Source organism: Lissotriton helveticus, chromosome 4_1, assembly GCF_964261635.1.
Source record: "Lissotriton helveticus chromosome 4_1, aLisHel1.1, whole genome shotgun sequence".
NCBI lineage: Eukaryota > Metazoa > Chordata > Amphibia > Caudata > Salamandridae > Lissotriton > Lissotriton helveticus.
The window spans coordinates 1474675633-1474695715 of record NC_136063.1 but is presented as its reverse complement, the minus strand read 5'-3'; the positions used below and the strand labels follow the sequence as shown (position 1 = coordinate 1474695715).

The window sequence follows — 20083 nt, the reverse complement described above, 5'->3', positions numbered from 1 at the left end:
GTAAAGAAGATGGAATGCCAATTTGAGCAAATTGAAATAGTTTAGGGTGTTTTCCTCAGAGCAGACCGACTCTCACAGCCATGTTTCTCTTTCAGAAGTGTCCTTCACACCCCATGTAGTAATCAGATTACTCAGGGATAGAGATGCTTTGTGACCAATTGTATCTGTAATATTTTGGGGGTCAACCATGCATACGCAACCAAAACACACATACACACTCCCTCTCCAATCAGTTCAATTTATAGTTCTTTCACAACTGCAACCGTCATTTATCTCGACTCTTTCTTACAAAAATTACTAACACAGCCTGCACAGCCACTTTACACCCACAAGGAGGAGCTCTGGTGCTCTACAGGTTTTCTGCAATGGGTTTTCATGATATAAAGTCATTCATCTAACTAGGTTGGCATATCACTTGCATGACTGACTACACTTATTTATTTTATTTAACACATTTATATGGCACACTAAGACCATGAGGCATTTGCACGCTTTATGCATTCCAAAAGTTTAAACAGGCTTTTATTGAGACCTCTGCTTAGAAGTAGCTGCTAATTCCGTCCGGCATTTCAAGGTTCGTATCAACCTGCCATGGTCAACCATGCACAAGGCACCTGAAGAGTCAAGAAGAACGAGTAAACAGGTCTCTGTGGTCGAACCATTAACTTTAGGGTAGCAGTTTAAGGAAACAGTGCACCCCCAGCCACCATTTTGTGTTCACAAGCCAGTGAGGCCAGCCCCCCTGCCCCCCGCCTCCCCAGCAACAGGGATTTTCTACATCAGAGGGTGCTTCTGTGAACTGTTTAAGCTGTATTTACTGGGGCCTGTGCACTTCGTTTTTTGGCCAGCAAGGGGAGTAAAGCTTTATTCAAACAGTATTGTTAGATTTCGAGTTAGTGAAGCCTTTATCTGCTGAAGTCCAAAGTTGTGGATTGAGCCTGTCTGTCTCCTCGGAGATTCTGAACAGGAGCAAGCAGCTTCCAACTCCCTGGCCAGCAAACCTTGTCTGAGGTTGCTGGGACCTTATATGGTGTGGTAGTGGTTGGCACATGTGTACACTGATTGGTGGTTGTATCTGGTGTTTCTATTGGGTTAGGGTTAATGTCCTCATTGGTTGGGTATTTGAGGGTTCTGATTGGTTTCTCGGTCTGTGATTCAATCATTGCAGGGTTGGGACTAGGGCTAGGGTTAGGATTTCTATTGGAAGTAGGGACTAGGATTTCCTATGTTATTGGTTGTTGGGAGTAGGGTGGGACTAGGGCTAGGGTTAGACCTTTAATTGGAAGCAGCTATTTAGGGCTTCTGGTGTGATTGGTTGTTGGACCAGTTGTGGGACTAAGAGTAGGGTTAGGCTTTCTATTGGAAGTAGGGGCTAGGGCTACCTGTACCATTGGCTGCTTGGACTTGGGTTGGGGCTAGTGGTAGGGCTAAGGCCTTTATTGGACGTAGAGATCAGGGTTTTTGAACTGATTGGGTGCTTGGACTAGGGTTAAGATTGGCTGCAAGGTCCTGGTCTCCTATTGGTTCTAGATGTTAGGGCTAGTGTTGTGATTGGATAGTGTTAGGGCTAGGGTTCCCATTGGCTGAAGGGGTCACCTGATTATTAGGGCTACAAAAAAGGCCAGGCTTAGGGCGTCTCAGCCCGGGCGTCGAGGCTAAGGGCGGAGAGGACAAGGGCAGTTTCCTGTTTGAGCCTGTAGGGCGGAGAGGACAAGGGCAGTTTCCTGTTTGAGCCTATAGGGCGGAGAGGACCAGGGTAGCTGCCTGTTTGGGCCTGTTAGAGACTGGTCGGGACTAGGGCCAGAAATGCTGCCCTTTTTCTCATTTAACAATACCCAGCCCACACCATCCACAACCACAAACAGAGCAACACACTCACACCAAATATACACCACGCACAACACTATGCACAGGTTAATGTACCAGCATGCACCACTAACCCAACCAAACCACATCTACACACCCTACTATCCCAACTACCACACATATCCACCATCACCCACAAACAGTACACAACTCTATCCTATACCACTAACCAATACACTCATTACTAACACGCCAATCAACACCATAAATAACTACATCCCACTCAGACACACCCTCCCTGCTGTAATTACACCTAACAGTCCACCTTTTATCACTAACAAATATATAATGATCCTTCCATCAGTTGACTTAAAAAAAAAAATCCTCCACTCTTTTATCCCTCCACTATCCTTTTTCTATCAAAATTAACAGACTAACATGTTCACTTCTCAAATTCCATATTCCATATTCAACTATACTAATATACTGCCCAAATAACTAAATAACATATCTACTACTCAAATTACTTCATATTTATACTATACTAATTTTTAACACTAATCTTTTATGGGTTCCGGAGTGGCGTGCTACTCGCCAAAAAAGGGCTTCAACACCCATCAGGGGTAACAAGTGCTATATGAATGTAAATCTTTCTTCCCCTTTTATCCATCCGCTATCCTTCTCACTCCAAGTAACAGACTAATATCCACCACTGAAATTACCTCATATTTCACCATATTAATTCACCACTAATCCTTTATAGGCTCCCTGAATAGCATGCGAGCGATAAATAAATATAAACTTTTGTCCTACTCTATCCTTCTGCTATCGTTCCAAATCCAAATAACTGACTAACCTATCCACCACTTAAAATGTACTTGCATGTTTCACTATACTAATTCAACACTAATCCTCTGTGGGTCCCGGAGTAGCGTGCTACCCGCCGAAAAAGCGCTTTGATGCCTCGTCAGGGGTAGTAAGCACTATATAAATGCAATTACAATACAATTACAATACAATACATGCTCACAGGCAACCACTTCACGGAAATGGTTGCCAACACATCTTTCTAACATGTTCCCAAGCAAGGGTAAATTCCATACGGGGTGAAAAGTTCAAGGTTTGGTTCCAGGTTGTTTTTTTCTAACGTTAGCGTGAGATCTGGCCATTCTTCGAGGAGTTTGAAAACTAAGCCTGAGTTAGTGAAGCACTGTCAGCTAACATAAGATGTTTTTAAAATTGAGAAATTTGTTTTACCTTGGATTAAAATAACAGGACAGCCACATTCTCGTTCACTACGATCCAAATCAAGCGGTCAGAACGACTGGCTGGTTATAACCCTACCCTCTGCTCACTTCGGAAACCTTTAATGTACGAGTTAGGCCCCTAAAACGTGAGGAGTACAGCACAAACAGTACCAAGTACACCATGACTGAATACATGTAAAACCAATAAATGGAACCTCCAGTACATGTGTTAAACAGATATAAACCTGAATACAACTTGGAATTATGTAATATATCCTCTTTTGTCCCAGGTGATCTAAAGAATTGTGTAGTGCCAGGAAGTAAAGGAGAATAAAAAGTGGTCATTCGTCTCTTGTGTCCAGTTATTACACAGTGTTTATATGTAAGCCTCTTAATGGACTCTTTGAGTGTGGTTCCTGTGTGTTGTCTTTATTAATCGAATGTGGAACAGAGCAATTTAGGCTCCACTCCTATAAGTCACAGATATGCAATTATGTATGTATGTATCGCATATTTATATAGCGCTAACTGTCACCCAAAGGGTATCCTGGCGCTTTATATCCTGGTATCTTACAATATATTCAATGGGTGCTTTAAGTTCATGAATGTGTGTGGAACATTTAAATGCATTAATGAAATGTAATCATTTTACTGATTAGAGATTTATACACATATACACACTCATGTTCATTTGAATCATGTACATTTTATTCACATTTTACATTTACTATTCAAGGTTCACATGTGCATGTATAACCATGTATTTGGATTCATATTAACTGGTAACTTAACTTAGCCTAACTACAGCCCTCAATTGAAATGCATTTTGCTTATACAGCATATTCTTTCTTTTTTGCAGATGTATTACCATGATTCTCATTAGTTACAGAAAGGCTTATTGTTTACATTAGACTGCTGATGGTGAGGCACAGAGGAAATAACTTGGCAGTGAACATGGAGAATTAATGGTCAAAGAGGCCTTCTGTTCATCATGTACCAGGACTGACAGATCTTCAAGATGAAAGAAATACGGTTTAAGTATCGATGCAATGGGAAACTGAAGTGATGTTTGATGTTGCAGAAGCATTCAAGGGTTGGTTGGTTCCTTGTGGGTTGAAAGGAGATAAGAACGTTTCTGAATCTTCTGTTACCTTTAAATTGGTGTTTGCATATCTAGAAAGCAGCAGACCCCATCTAGACCTACAGATGGACAGACATCTCTGCTTGCCTTATTCTTGCAAGTGTAAGCTTTATGCTTAACATTTGTTTCCCTTTTCCAAAGACTTCTACTTAAGTTGGATCTTGCTGACAATTTCTATGCTCCCTAAACAGAGACCCTTGGTAGATAATCCTATATTTGATTTATGTTTAGAAGAAAGAAGGTTAGTTTCTTTATGAAACACCTGTTTGCTTTAATTTGTTTCTTCATTGTTGTTGCTATCACAATTCTATATCTCGTTCTATTGTGACTCAACCTACCAAGATATTTCAGCTTATTTGCTGTATTACCGTACCTATTGAACTTATGTTTGGTTTGCCTATATACTGGATTGATTGGTAATCCAAAATGAAACCTCTTAACCATATTTGATTATTCCTGGTCCTTAGTGTGGAGTCACATTGGCTTCACAAGATGTAAAAGTATTGTTGATGCCTTTTCCTTTCAATGGTTCATGTCAAGCAACAAAGGTCCATATGACCAATGGGGAAAAATCTTTGACAAATTTAATATGAGATTGCTTCGTAAATACTAGTGCGATGTCAAATATGTTTCTCTTACAATGGCCTCTCCCCCAGGAACACAGAATTTTGACATTATGGCCGGATTACTGACACATGCCAGAGTCAAAATTTGGGCAGTAAGCCCACCAGAAAGAATTCAAAACGGAGTTTGCTCTACACCATGTTAAAGTTCCAAGCCCCCACTGTCACTCTCCAGCATTCATTTGGAACCGAAAGCCTAGCCAGCTAGACAATCCAGAAACAAATCTCCCTTTGGGCATGTGAGTTTAACAAAGTACCAAATTTCCCCGGAGTACCGAAAGTAGCACAACACACTAACTTTTGTGGAGGACGTTGGGGATACAGAAGGACCTGGAACTTGGCAGAAAACTGAACTTATCCTTTTAGTTGTGGCAAACCCAAACACAAGGAAAAAGGGCTGCTCAGGTGCATAAAAGAGAATATCGCTTAAAGAGATGTTAACAGATTTACTTATTCCAAATGGTCCAACATCCTGGTTCCTGCAGTATGAAACGCACAAGGCAACGCTATCTTCTGCCTGATGAAATGAGTTCACCGCAATCAATTCCTGCAGTATCAAACGCATAAGGCAACGCTATCCTCTGTCTGATTAATTGAGTTCACCTCAATCAATCAGTAATATATGTATAGGCAACGTGAACATACTTTCTATAATGCCGGCCCAGCCAGTGGTGCCAATACTTTATTGAATAACATGGTAAAGGTCCCAATGCCAAATTGGAGAATTCACAGTAGTTAGTGCTGACTGCCCACTTCAAATGAAGCAAGTGTAAGTTTCAAGAATATATTGGCACATTTATTTATGTTTTCTGCAGATTGATAGCTGACATGAAATTTTGTCCAGTCATGGAGTGGAGATACTGCAGCATCTTTCTTAATTTAATCAGGCGAAAGTTACAAATTCCATCTTCAGGGTAGGAGATGGTGTTTTCCGATTTTCCTATGCCTATTTGAAGCATAGTTAAAAAAATTCCTGACTTTTGATCTGCATCTTCATCCAACGTTTCCTGCACTGTGATATCACTGAGATGAAAATCCTGGTGATGGAAATAGTCGAATAGACAGGCGTCACCTTCCCACAAACACTTATGGGTGCTGCAGAGGGATGGAGCTGTAACCGTTCAGTGGGTGGAGACCATTAAGTGTAAGGGTGGATTGGTGAGCAGGGTCAGGATTATCCCTGCCCAGAACTTCTGTGCAAGGGGATCCGACCAAGAGATGGGATGGATAGTTGACAAGTAGAATTTGTTTCCCCATTGCCCTTAGTGATACTTCACAAATGGGGTTGGGAATGGGCAGTGGCGTAGCATGGGGAGAAGTCCACAAAGGCGGTTGCCCCAGGCACAAAGTTTGTAGGGGTGCAACATTTTAAAAGAAAGTATTGTGCCCCCAAACCTGTGGACCATTAGCACTTCCTGAGCTAACGGTCCGCACACTTCTTGAGCTAACGGTCCATGGGTTAAAAGTGCAATACTTTCTTTTAAAATTTTGCCCTGGGTGCGGACAACCCACACTACACCGCTGGGGGTAGTGTAACTGTTTTTTTCTGAATCATACTGTCAATCAGTTAACAGTCATGCCTTGAGGTAGGATAGTCAGACATCCTATAGTCCGTTCTAGCAACAGACTGCTATTTCCATATGAAAATAGCATTTTGTATATTGGCCTGGTGAGGAAGAATGGTTCGAATTACACATAGGATGCCTACTTATCCTACCATGAAATGATAATGCTTATCTTGATATCTGAATGTCTTTTTTGATTCAAGCAATAAGCCACTAACATCCCTTTCTGTGTTGCTTTAACACACTTGAATCATTACCAAACACAGGGGCAGTCCAACAAACCTGAACCAGGGACAGTCAGTATATACACCTAATAAATGGTTCTGGAGGCAAATTGCTTCGAATATACAATACAACATAAAAATCCAAACAATTGTGCAAAAGTATAAAAAAAAGTAATGAAGAGAGATGTAAAAGAAAAGAAAAAGCCCCTAATACAAGAAAATTATATATCAAAATAATGATTTATTACATATAATAAAAACAGTTAAGACAATTACGCTCAAGACAAATTGCTGGTATACAAACAATACATATCACAAACCAGACAGGTGGCAAACAAAGAAATACGCGTTACAATAAAGGAACAACATATACAAAAATAATGTGTCCTCCTATAATTTTTTGCCACATAAGCGTCGACGGCGTTTCGACCACTGTAAAATTGGTCCACGAGAAATTCAAGGATTAAGGATTAAAACAGCAGTGAGTGTTGCTGCAAATCGTCGTACCACTAGCAAAGTCCAAGAAGTTGAACTTCTTGGACTTTGCTAGCGGTACGACGTAAAGATACGCCGACCGCTGGGCGGAAGAATTTAGGTGATTTGTTCACTGTACTACAGAATCTATCCCTTGATGTAATGGACAGATGTAACTAATTGAAAACACTAGATTGTGACGATTTGCAGCAACACTCGCCGCTGTTTTAATCCTTAACTTTCTCGTGGACCAACCTAAATGAAAGACGGTTGGATTGTTTTTAAACATAACTGCTTATAACGCTAAAGGGAAATCAGAGTCCTGATGATGACCGTGTAATTTTACAGTGGTCGAAACGCCGTTGACGCTTATGTGGCCAAAAATTATAGGAGGACACATTATTTTTGTGTATGTTGTTCCTTTATTGTAACTTGTATTTCTTTGTTTGCCACCTGTCTGGTTTGTGATATGTATTGTTTGTATACTAGCAATTTGTCTTGAGCATAATTGTCTTAACTGCTTTTATTATATGTAATAAACAATTTTTTTGATATATAATTTTTTGTATTAGGGGCTTCTTCTTTCCTTTTACTTCTCTCGTCTTTACTTTTTTTATACTTTTGTACAATTGTTTGGATTTTTGTGTTGTATTGTATATTCAAAGCAATTTTCCTCTTGAACTATTTGTTAACACACTTAAAGGCACACATTTCTGCAAATCTCTACGCTATTTCATACCCTAGTGCTGCATACTGCAGGGCATCAAACACAAAGTCCAACAGGAAATATTCTTCAGTAATATTCGCAACCCAAACAATTTTCTCTTGACCAGGCAGCTAAAAAAAGGCCTAACTATGCCCTTAGTGCTGAAGTACTGAATCCCATCTGGACTTGAGGGAGCATGCGCATTAATAAGAAAGTACTCTCTGACATACTCTCCAGAACGATAGAGCACACATTCCTGTCACCTGCTGCAACTGGTACTTGCAGCATACACCCAGCTCCAAAAAACACCCAATGAGCCCCAAACACGGGTGTGCTGAAGCTACAAAAGTCTTTGACCTATGAAGACAGCTATATTGTCCTCATCCTGTTTCCCTATTTATAGCTGAAACAATATCTTACTACTAAAAGACTCAGCATCTTTGAGTGATCTGGCAGTGCACTGCTTGTTTGTAGCTTTTTCCCAGCAGAACACAAAGCTATCCTCAATTAATGTGTCACTGAATCTGCATCTACATCCCCTACTGTGCACATATTGCTGTGATCGCTTCCTAAGAGACCGGACGGATTGCGTCCGCCATGACGTACATTATATTGTTCCAGAACCAGACTGGGATGGTATAGTGAAGTATGAAGGAACACTAGAATTAAGGGGCGCTTGAAGATATTAAACAGAGGTATTTTGAATTGGGTCATGTACAGATATGACAAAAGCTAACGATCTCATGAACGCATATTCCGTAGAAGTGAGTGAAGTATAGGATTCTAGGGCCCGATTCACAGAATGAACTTAAGACTAAATCCTAAACTTACTACTATTTGGTATTCACAGAATGCACTTACTACTTTCGGGATTCACAGAATAAATTTACTACTTTCGGTATTCACAGAATAGATTTAAGACTACTAACTCTAAGTCCGAAATCGGGGAGTAAATTCCGGCCCGGAGGCGGAGCTTATGACCCGGAGGCGGAGCTTACGACCCGGAGGCGGAGCTTCCGGCCCGGAGTCGGAGCTTGCGGCCCGGAGTTGGAGATTTCAGCATGGCAAAAATCCCCACCTCCGAACCGGAAGCTCCGCCTCCGGGCCAGAAGCTCCGCCTCCGGGCCGGAAGCTCTGCCTCCGGGACGGAATTTACTCCCCGATTTCGGACTTAGAGTTAGTAGTCTTAAATCTATTTTGTGAATACCGAACGTAGTAAGTTTATTCTGTGAATCCCGAAAGTAGTAAGTTCACTCTGTGAATCCCGAAAGTAGTAAGTGCATTCTGTGAATACCAAATAGTAGTAAGTTTAGGAATTAGTCTTAAGTTCATTCTGTGAATCGGGCCCCTACTGTTTAAAAACTGGATATCTTTTCATTAAGCATTATCACTTAAATTACTGCCCTGAAGAAGTTCCTAATGAACAAAACACGTTGGCTGCAAGCAATTGTGAATATGTTCTACTTTTTTTTAAATTATTTTTTTATTCAGTAAAGAAACAATCACAGTCATCAATCACAGTCAGTCCGAGTCCGCTACAGCACCAGAAATACATTAGTAAGTTATACATTTTTGCACGTGTATCAATAGGAAAAACATTTCAGTCAATATCTTCTGAGCCGGGCCGCGGAACATGAGGAGGCTCACACAAGTTGCCCCTAAAGTCGTTCCAGCTGGACCAGATCTCTCCCCATTTGCGGGGGCATCCTCTCGCTATAAATACAGTCTTTTCTTGCAGCATGCACCAATCCATGTCACTTTGCCAGTCTACAAGTTTCGGTGGATTAGGGGCTCCCCACAGTCTAGCAATGTTTCTTTTCGCCACCATTTGCCCAAGTGTCACCCATGTCTTCCCTTTTGCAGGCAGGTCAGTGGGCTCCCAAATGTTCAGGAGGCATCTCTTGGCCTCTAAACGGATCTCCACCTCCCATACCTCCCGCATACACTGCACCACTTGTCTCCAGTATCGTTGCACCTTCGGGCAGTCCCACAGTATATGGAAGAAGGTGCCTCTCCCTCCACATCCCCTCCTGCAGAGTCCTTCTCCTCCCCTCCCCATAGCTTGTATCCTAGTGCAGGAAATATACACTCTATGCAAAATTTTTAGCTGGATTAAGCACAGTCTGGCCGAAATCGCCACTTCCCTAGGGGAGGCAAGAGCATATATCCATTCTTCCTCGTCTATCTCCAGCCCATCAGCGACCCATTTCTCTTTTAGGGGAAGGAGCATATCAGGGGGGTTATTAATTAGCTTTTTGTAAGTAAGTGAGATGGCGTGATCTGGTATGTGCCCATCAAGTAGTCTGTCTTCGAGTGGGGAGGCCTGAGGCAGTGTGGTATCTGGTGGAATGTTCGCTTGCAAGGAATGTCGCACTTGCAAGTACCTAAAGTGTTCTGTAGGGGCTAGTTCATAAGTGTCATGCATGTGGGCAAACGTGTGGATTCCCGTAGGGCCCCAAATGTCCCCGATTCGTGAGATCCCTATCAGGTCCCAGTTACGGAACCCCTTGGTGCGTCCCAGGTTTCCTAGTTTTTCGGACGCCCATAGTGGAGTGGACATAGTAAGGACACCCGACCAACCCATTTTCCGCGGCGCAGTGTGCCATATCTGTACTGAGTGTTTGGTCGGCCCCGTGAGTCGGTGTTTACCCGGTTTAGAGTAGAGTGCGATCTCATAGTTCCCCCCAGGAAGTAGCCACCTGTCCATCCCGTACCCAGGGTCATTCCCATCACTGTATGTACCGTGGTTAATCGCTGATAGGTGGGCCGCCCAGTAATATTTACGGATGTCGGGAAGGGCAATTCCACCGTCATACCACCCCAACGTGAGTTTGTGTAACGCTATCCTAGGCGTCCCTGCCCATAGGAGGTCACGCTGCGCCGCTTCAACCGCTGCAAAGTATGTGTTCGATACCAGATCCGGATAGTTCTGTAATGCCTAAAGAAATCTGAGCAGCGCCATCATTTTAAAGAGGGCTGCTCTGCCCAGCAACGACAGTGGGAGTTGCCGCCATGATTTAACATCACGTTGGAGCCGTTTCAGAGGTGGCAGTAGGTTCCTCTCGTATAGTAGAGTCTTGTCCGTGGAGACAAAGACTCCCAGATATCTGAATCGGTCCTCCGCCCTTGTAATGGGGCAATTAGCGGGGAGCCTCGGGGGGTCCCCTCGGAGTACGTAAAGGTGGGATTTGCTCCAGTTGATCCGGAAACCGGAGTTTCGCCCGAAGCTCGTAAAAATATCGAGTGCCGCCACGATAGATCTACGTGGTCTAGAGAGGTAAAGGAGGATATCGTCGGCGTACAGGGAGATTTTGTCCTCCCAACCCTCCGTCCATGCTATCCCTTTAAGGTAGACGTCCTGCCTTATCCAGGCCGCAAGCGGCTCGAGGGAAAGCGCGAATAGAAGGGGAGAGAGAGGGCAGCCCTGTCTTGTCCCTCTCTCTAGGGTAAAGACTTCGGATGCCTTACTATTCACTACCACCTGAGCCAGCGGTTCAGTGTAGAGGAGACGAACCCAGGATATAAAATTCGGCCCAAAGCCCAATTTACGAATTACCGTGATCATATATGGCCACTCTAAGGTGTCAAATGCCATAGTGGCATCAAGGGAGAGCACCACTGCATCTTCCTGCAGCCTATGTCTTTGCCCGAGTACCCCATTTAGGCGTCTAATGTTTAGTGCGGTGTTGCGATGGGGCATGAACCCTGATTGGTCCGGATGGACCAGGGCAGAGAGGACCGGCTGAAGTCGATTGGCCAATGTTTTAGCCAGAATCTTTGGCTCCGCATTGAGCAGCGAGATTGGCCTGTACGAGGTGCAGGTGTCTCTAGGTTTACCCTCTTTCGGTATTGCCACTATAGTTGCTAGGCATTGGTCTCTAGGCAGCATTCCCGCCTCTCTACTTACATCAAACATGTGTTTTAGGTGGGTGCTAAGGGCTTCTGGTTTCAGCTTGTAGAGCTCTATTGGGAGGCCATTGGGTCCCAGGGCTTTCCCCGGGCGAAGGTCGGCTATAGCGCGTTGAAGCTCAGCGGCCTTAAGTGGGCTCTCAAGGATAGACCGGTCTTCCTCCAACAGACAGGGCATCCGGATATCCGCAAGGAGGGCCATCGAGTCCTGCTCCGGGCGGTCGGACTCACGGCTGTATACCCGTTTGTAGTGCCGGGCGAATTCGGCCGCTATCTCCCGAGGTTCAGTTACAACAGTGCCTGTGGCCGTTAGTATTTCCGGCACCACTTTACTGTCCTGTTGTTTTTTATCGAGCCATGCTATAAGTTTCCCAGCTTTGTCGCCTTGGTCATATAGCCTCCCCATCTTATGCATGGCTGCCGTCTTGGCTTCTTGAGTAACCAAGTCCCTATATTCCGCCGTCTTTAGCCGCAGGCGGTGTTGTACGTCAGTTGCCCCATTCTAACGCGCTTCTCTCTCTAAAACTGCCAGATCCGCTTCCACTGCGACAACCTGCTTTTCTTTATCTTTCCGCCTACCTGCTATGACTGACAACGCCTCCCCCCTGATCACAGTTTTGAAGGCCTCCCATAAGGTTACAGGGGAGTCAACCGATCCTACGTTATCCTCAAAGTATTGGGTAATGGACTTAGATAGCTTCCTACTAGTCTCCTCATTCTTCAAGTGCCAGGCGCTGATCGGTGCGATGCAGCCCTCACGTCGAGTCCCGAACGTTATGTGGGTACTAACTGGCGAGTGGTCAGATATGCCACGAGTAAGGTGTGTGGCTTCAAGTACCGTCGTGTCGTGTTGCAACACAGTGAGGATATAATCAAGACGAGAGAACGATCTGTGCGGCCCGGAAAAAAAGGTGAAGTGAGTATCTGCGGGGTGGAGTAGTCGCCACACGTCCGTGAGCCTGAAGGCGTCCAGGAAGTCCGCCAACCACTTCTGCCCCTGTGGTATGTCTCGTGGGGGGTGTCTGTCTAGGGTACCTGACACCACAGCGTTGTAGTCCCCTCCCATTACCAATTGACCATCCGGGAGGGAGAGAAGCAGTGCGCCCAAATCTGTGTATGCTTGAGTCTGTAGACCAGGTGGAATGTATACAGAGAGTAGGTTAAGGTGAAAGCCCTCCCATCTGCCGGACACCACTGCAAAGCGGCCCTGTGGGTCCGATTCGGTATGATCTATGTGGAAGGGTAGTGAGCGACGCAGCAGGATCCCGACCCCCCTAGAGCCTGAAGTGAATCCGGAGTGTATTGCAAGGGTGTACCCCCACCTATTGAGGGCCTGACATGCGTTCCCCATGAGGTGTGTTTCCTGTAACATGACTGCGTCCGGCTGGTACCTTTTTATAAATCTCAGGACTATGGTGCGCTTGAGCCTGTCTCCTAACCCGTTAACGTTCCAGCTCAGAACCTTGAGGCTTTTTTCCCATTTCCTAGCCATAACCGTTACTGTGTGACCTGACTAGACTTTGCATTCTGGCGAGCGGATCAACTATGACAGTGCTGACTACACATGACTGTAAAACTTCCCCAACTCCTCCGTCCTCCTCCGTCCTCCCCGCTACCCCCCCAACATCCAATGTTAATACAATCTTCGATTAGTACAGCGTGAATGGAACTCTCTGGTGCCCAACTGTTCCCAACCCCCCCCGTCTCCCCCTACCCACCACCCCAACCCCCCGAGTACCATCCCCCCTCCCTGCCGCCCTGCTCTGCGGGTTTAGAATTACCCACATCCCCAATTAGCAGAGTGCCTTTCGCCCCAGAGACACCCCCCGAAGAGGAAACTACAACAGTGAACAATCCACCCCCCCTGTAGAGGACTTGTCACGGGAAGTGTGTACCGGCCCTGTCCCCCCCCGCCGCCCCCCCCCCGCCTCCCCGCAAGACAGTACTTAAGTCCTGCAACTCAGAATTCCAGTGTCTATAGGTAGTCAGTAATGTCTTATAGGCAACGAACCCCCCAGGCAAAATCTAAGGGTTTGGGCAACAGAATTATACAATACAGGGACACTTATCAGTTCCTTGAGTCTCGTGGAGGCCGTCTTCTGGTGTTTCTCTCTCGTGTCCCTCAGCTCGGACTTGCGGAGCGGGATCTCCATGAGCGTTAACTGTGGCCATCTCGATCAGATCTCCCGGTCGCAGAGCCCGGGGATGCAGTCTGAGTGTCTCTCCAGTTCTGGGCCTCCGCGCCCTCGCCCGACGTGGCCACCTCCTTGTCAATCCAGTCCTGCACCTCCGCCGGCGACGTGAAGAAAAAGGACTTTCCTCCCTTGAGAACCTTGAGTTTTGCGGGGAAGAACATCATGTACCTGAGACCCCGTTCTCGGAGTGCCCCTTTCACACCCGAAAACGACCTCCTCTCACGCTGAACCTGGAGGGTGAAGTCCGGAAAAAATCGTATCACGGTGTTCTCATACAGCAGATCCCCAGATTGTCTGGCCGCCTGAAGAACGGCATCTCTGTCTCTGTAGTTGAGGATTTTGGCTATAATTGTCCGTGGTGGTGCCCCCAGTTTAGGTTTGGGGATAGGTGCCCGGTGCCCACGCTCGACTGTGAAGATGGTAGACAGACGCTTCGGCTTGAGGTGGTGCAGGATGAGTTCCTCCACGAACAGCTCCACACTAGGCCCCTAGAGGTCTTCCGGAACTCCAACAAGGCGTATGTTACTCCTCCTGGCCCTCCCTTCTTGGTCGTCCAGCCGTATTGCCATCTGGCGATGTTGATGGAGCAAGTCATTCACCCTCTGCTCCAGATGTTTAGTGGACGCCCGCAGGTCCGCTATGTCGGTTTCGTTGGCCTTGGTTTTTTCCGACGTTTTGTTGAGATCGGTCCGGAGAAGATTCACCTCTATGACCATCTTGTCGATTTTGGTTTCAAGGGTGGTGCCCAGTCCCTGAATAGCCGTCATGATACTGGCCAGAGAGGGTTCCTGTGGACCTTGCTGGCTGCTCGCGGGCGTCTCTGTACGCGGCGCACCCCTCTGCACCGTGTATTTATACAGATTGTTCGATTGTGCGGTTTGGCCCTGCTTAGGCCTCATGATGGAGCCGGTGACGAGAGGCCGATCCGTGGGTCAGGATGGCGCTTACCACGGGCCAGGTATCGAAGCCCCTCGTGTTTTCAGCCCCCCCCCAGAGCTGGTGATGGGAGGAGGGTCGCCAGGGCAAAGGGACAAATCCGCGGTCCGAGAGAGCGCCCCCAAGGCTGGGCAGTGCGAGGCAACTGGTGCGGGCCCCAAGGCACCACCTTCCCCCTAACGAGTCCTCAGCGGTGTATAGGCCCGGGCGACCCACCACAGCCGCGGCAGAGGCAGCACGATCGTCAGGCAGGGCTCACGAGGTCTGGATGCTCCTCAGGTCTGATTGCCACTGCTGCAGCGTCTCATGTGCATTCACAGGCCTCTGTCACCCTCTCAGTCCCTTCCGCCGTTGCTGCAGAGCGTCCGCTGGCACCTCCCTGGGGCCCCCGGCCCAACTCGTCCCCCACTGAGTGGGCGACACGTGTGCGACGTCGGGCGCGCTCTGGTGTGCCAGGATCGCAGCTCCTCGCTGCCAAACATTGCCGGAGTGATCTTACCGGCCCCAGGCCAGGGTCCGTGGCCCCCCTCCCCCCAGCGCGCTCCGTGAAGCGGAGGCCGGGTTTTCTCAGCCGCGCCAGGCGCGCCCCACCGGAGCCTAGGCCTCAATCCGGGGACTGTCGTTGCGCGGCCCGCCGGCCGCGAGTCACGCACCTTCCGGGCCCTCTCCCGGCCCGCTCCGGCCAGAGTCGTATCTCGGCGCCTGAAGGACGTGGAGAAGCCGGAGGCAGATCGCTGCGTGCGGCGCGATCAGGGGAGCTCGCGGACACCGAAGATCCGTGTGAAGCAGCGGATTGTGTGCGGCTGTAGCGAGGCAAAGGGGTAGGGTCAGTGGAGCCCCGGGATCAGGCGGCCATCACAGCCGGCGCCAAGCCACGCCCCCTCAATATGTTCTACTTTTATTGGTTCTTGCGATAAAAAAATAAAGAGAACTTTGATTGAAGACTTTGTCCTATGAACTTTCGTGAGGAATGGATGTTATTTCTGACAGGAGGATAGTAAATTTTAGAGGGTGCTAATCAACTAATTTGAAAATGTGTTATAGAGCTCTCCTTTGACTGCTCTGATAAGGGGGTTGTGGTGATTGGTTCCACCTGATATTTGCACCTCAAATTGTGCTTCTGGACATACCCACTATATGATGGGTGCGGTTGTGCTGGATACCCCAATCAACTTTTCAGAAACTTGGTGTTGTAACATCTATAACTAATCATGGCTCTTGCCCAGTCAAAAGGGTATGGGGAGATGGCAGTTGACAGTCAATGACTGATTCTCAGTGCACATATATTTTCACCTCTACAACTCTGAAAAAATCTGCTGAATCTTTTGAGGAAAACCCTGAGCTCCCAATATAAGGGGTCAATCACTTTAGTTTGACAGCATGTTATGTGCTTTCTTATTTGTGATGTACGGGACACAGTATGTCTGGTGAATGGTGTACTTCATGAAACATAGTGCATGTAACCCAATATGAAGATTACCTGTATGTGTCTGAAGTCCACCACATCTACCCTGTCCTTGCAGATACCATGGGGGTGTGTACTTCAGAGAAACAATTTCTGAACTGCAGTCCACATGTAGACCAGGAAAACAGACAGAACAAATGCATTAAATGAAACTGAGTTGGCTGTATGGGCAGCACTTTTAGGATATTACAATTTTTTGAGTGAACGCCCCAAGATTTTTGCATTAGCTGGTTTTGTTGGCTTTAGAAATCTGTGTGTTTTACACTGACTAACCAGTAGTAAGGGGCATGTGCTCCTCCTTTTAAGATGATGAAATTGGTATACTCCTAATTGGCATTTTTAATTTGCCTGTAAGTTCCTAGTATATGGCACAAAGCGTACCCAGGTTCTATAAGTTAAATGTTACTAGTGGGCTATTGTGCCATCCACTACAGTGACAATGCAAAACATGGATCAGGCCTACCACTTCAGCCTGGCTGTAGCAGCATAAAAACTGCAATTTGATCTGTCAAATACACCCTTTTGACAGGTCAACACATCCCTTTTAAATAGTAATAAGGCACCCCTATGTAAGCCTTGTAGCCCACAAGTAAGGGTGCATGGTATTTCAAAGTAGGAAATGAAGCCATTTAATGTTAACAAGTCCTTGCATTGACTAGCACCCAAAAGCTATTTTTCACAATGGAAGGTGTAGCTGCCCTATTGGGAAAACCAGTATACGGATTAAATCCCAATACTGTATCTGGGGAATGGGACTAGCTAGAAAAATAACCCAACAACCATTTTTAATAGTTATTAAAAATCCAATCCAATTCAAAGATGAAGCTAGATGTAAAATAAATATTAAGGGAAAAAAGTAACAATTTGAAGTTACCTTTTCCCAGCCTGAAGTTCCCGGAGGCTAATTTGCAATTGCCATCCAATTTATCTCAGCCAGTGATTATCCTTTGAATAGGAATGGAAAAAGTGTGAAAAGACGCTCTGGAGAAAATAATAGGTTCACTGAATGACTCCTCTAAACCTCATAGAATATGCAGGGTGGGGGCTATGGGCATCCTTTTTGACATAGCAGTGTCAAATCCTGCTGGAGTGTCACATTCTGCCTGACAGCTCTGTTGAGTTTACATATAATACAGGGTACACCACTTGAAAAGGTGGGAACAGGATGCCAAGACAATTGTTGTGTATCCATTGTCTATCTGCTACAAAATCCTACTTTTGTTCTACCAGATGACTGTCTAAAGGTTTATTTGATTTTGGTGTTAGATGTGGGAGTATTACCATAGTATACTCCCCATATACACTCCAAGCTCTCAGAGCCCACGTTTACCGTGGCTGAAAACTTTTGTCATTTTGCAAATGCCCAAAGTGGATATGGTTGCCTCCAGGAGCTTTAACCACATTGGTTAAGGTGTGACCAGGAGTCATTCCCACCCACAAGCTTGTGGCATCTCCAAACACTGACTACAGAACACTACTGGACCTGAGGGAGAACAGAAGAGATGGGGACCTGCTGTCCATGGCCTGAGAGAAGCCCTACAGGGTATGACCTGCTTCTTCTTCTATTCAGGACAAACAAGTGGACTGCACAGGTCATACAGCTGACCTCCTCGTAAAGCTATAGGGATACAACAGGCTATTTAACTTTCTTGCAACTGCCCAGATGACCAATGGATTGGGCTAGCCTTTGCCTGACACCCAAGTGAGTCTCTAAGTGTCTCCTCTGTGGTCCTAGGAGACTTTAGAAGTGTAGTCCTGTGGAAGTTTGGGACTTATGGACTAAGTCGGAAGGTAAAAGCTTTGTACATGATGAACAAGGTTGGTGTATCTGTGCTCCATCACAGTGAGACTCAGATTGCTCCTAGGTTCCAGGCTACCATGTCCATAGACAATCTTATGCACTTTATCTTTTTTGGGAGCTATTTCTACTGAAAACTTAAAAAATGTATATCTCTGGTTCTCCTTATTAGATTTTTTACATGTCAGTGTTATTTTGTTTACTACAATTTATTCAATTTTATAGTTTGGTTTGGGATTTTTATTGTTTTGCTGTTTGAATTTATTTCGGTTTTGGTACCGCATAAATACTTTACATATTGTCCTAGGTTAAGCCTGGTCCACAGCTACCAGGAGGTTGAGCTTGGGTTAATTTAGTGATATTCGGGGGTTACCCTGACAAGGGTTGTGATCATTCCTTGAGGTAGGTAATCACCCATCCCAAAAAATAATACAATTTATTATATCCTTGTTCCAAGAGTTACCAATAAGCAGCTCAACCACACGGAGGATGTCTAGCTCATTATATCCCAATGTACATCTGGTTGACCTTTTGATGATCCCTTCTCCATTGAATGAAGATGGCCTGACAGCCCTTGTTTTCCCAGATCAGATGCAAGCAAACAAGAGCCTGGGAGACAGGAGCAAACAAAGTTATGGTTTTTACTTAAAGCGCAAACATAGCTGTTAGTAGCCAGATTTGAATGTACTTGTATCTGTTCAGAACTGTGATCAGGAAAAGTGATGAATTGTTGTGAGTAGTGTGGTGTTTGCTCTTAGTCCAACAATGCACCCCTCTTCATAGTCCTGACATTTTGTAAATTGCTAGACTAGTTGTTGCCTGCAAGTGCGATTTGCCTTCTGTAATTCCTGCAGGATTCTTCAGTTGAGTCCCTCATGGTTTTAGAGACAGTACCTGTGGAGGCATAGTTGCTGTTAAGTAAAACGGCGACTAATACAACTGTTAACTAAACAACTGTTACAAGTCACGTGTTTGGGTTAATTTACAAAATGTTTTGTGAATATTTAGTGAAACCTCACCTGTGGCAATTCTTTAATTCCGAGTTTTTGAGGTCCGTCATAAAGAAACAGTTCTGAAATGACAACAACCATAATATTGCTTACAATAGTTTGAACAATTATACAAGAAGATATTTTTAATACTGGTGTAGCTGTTTAAAAGACCGCACACGCATTAAAGACTCCTGGGTCGAAGAGGGTTGGGAAAAGATGGAAAAGTTAATTACTTGTAAACGTAAGGGCTTATTTCAAGCCCCTTGCACCATCGATGTGTCACTTTTATTATAATAAAAAGTGACGTACCGGTGGCGCAAGAGGCTTGTAAATAAGCCCCCTAGGTCGTATTCATGGGTAGCCATTCTCTCTAAATACACAAGCAGAATATCTTTCTTTATGTGTGAAATTGCAGAACATATATTTCAAATGTGTACATTTTCAGAATACACAAGCCATGTCAGATTCTGGAATCCACTTTGTGCACATGCTCACGAGGTGGACAAAGCTCTCCATACCAGTGTTAAGGACCTGTCTAGAACCTCTAGGGAAACGTTGGGATTGTGAAAAAAGTTTCCTGAGAAGAAAAGTTGTGTTAATGTGAAGGGTTTTGCATTAAAAGGGGAGAAGTACAAATCCGTTTTAGCCAGATAAAGACGTTTTGTCACCTTGGGAAAATCCTGGGTCCATCTGCATCATGAAATGCTGGAACTCTTAAATGTGAAGAAGTTAGAGGATATTATGGAAAGATGTTTGACTTCGTCTTTTAGGATTTTATTACAGCCATCTTGAAGATGTATTATTACTTTGCCATACTTGTACTTGGAGATCAACCTTGCGAGTAGAGAGATCAGCTGAAAGCTTGGAGAAATGTCTTTGACCGGTTTATTAAAAGGGCATTTTCCTTGGACACAGGGTCAGGAAACGTTAAGGTGAGATGATGGCATGTTTTGGCATGCTCTACAGTGTCAAATAGGTTTATGAATGGAGAGCCACAATTAG

The 20083-nt window shown here is 45.4% G+C and overlaps 1 protein-coding gene across 1 annotated transcript in view; it reads right to left on the bottom strand.

The window, feature by feature from the left end:
- LY86 (lymphocyte antigen 86) overlaps positions 1-20083 on the bottom strand; it is a 156265-nt gene that overhangs the window by 29089 nt on the left and 107093 nt on the right. Inside the window, exon 4 of the mRNA XM_078685820.1 lies at positions 19109-19161. Within this exon, the coding sequence (XP_078541946.1) occupies positions 19109-19161 (53 nt within the window). The remainder of the gene's footprint in view (positions 1-19108; positions 19162-20083) is intronic.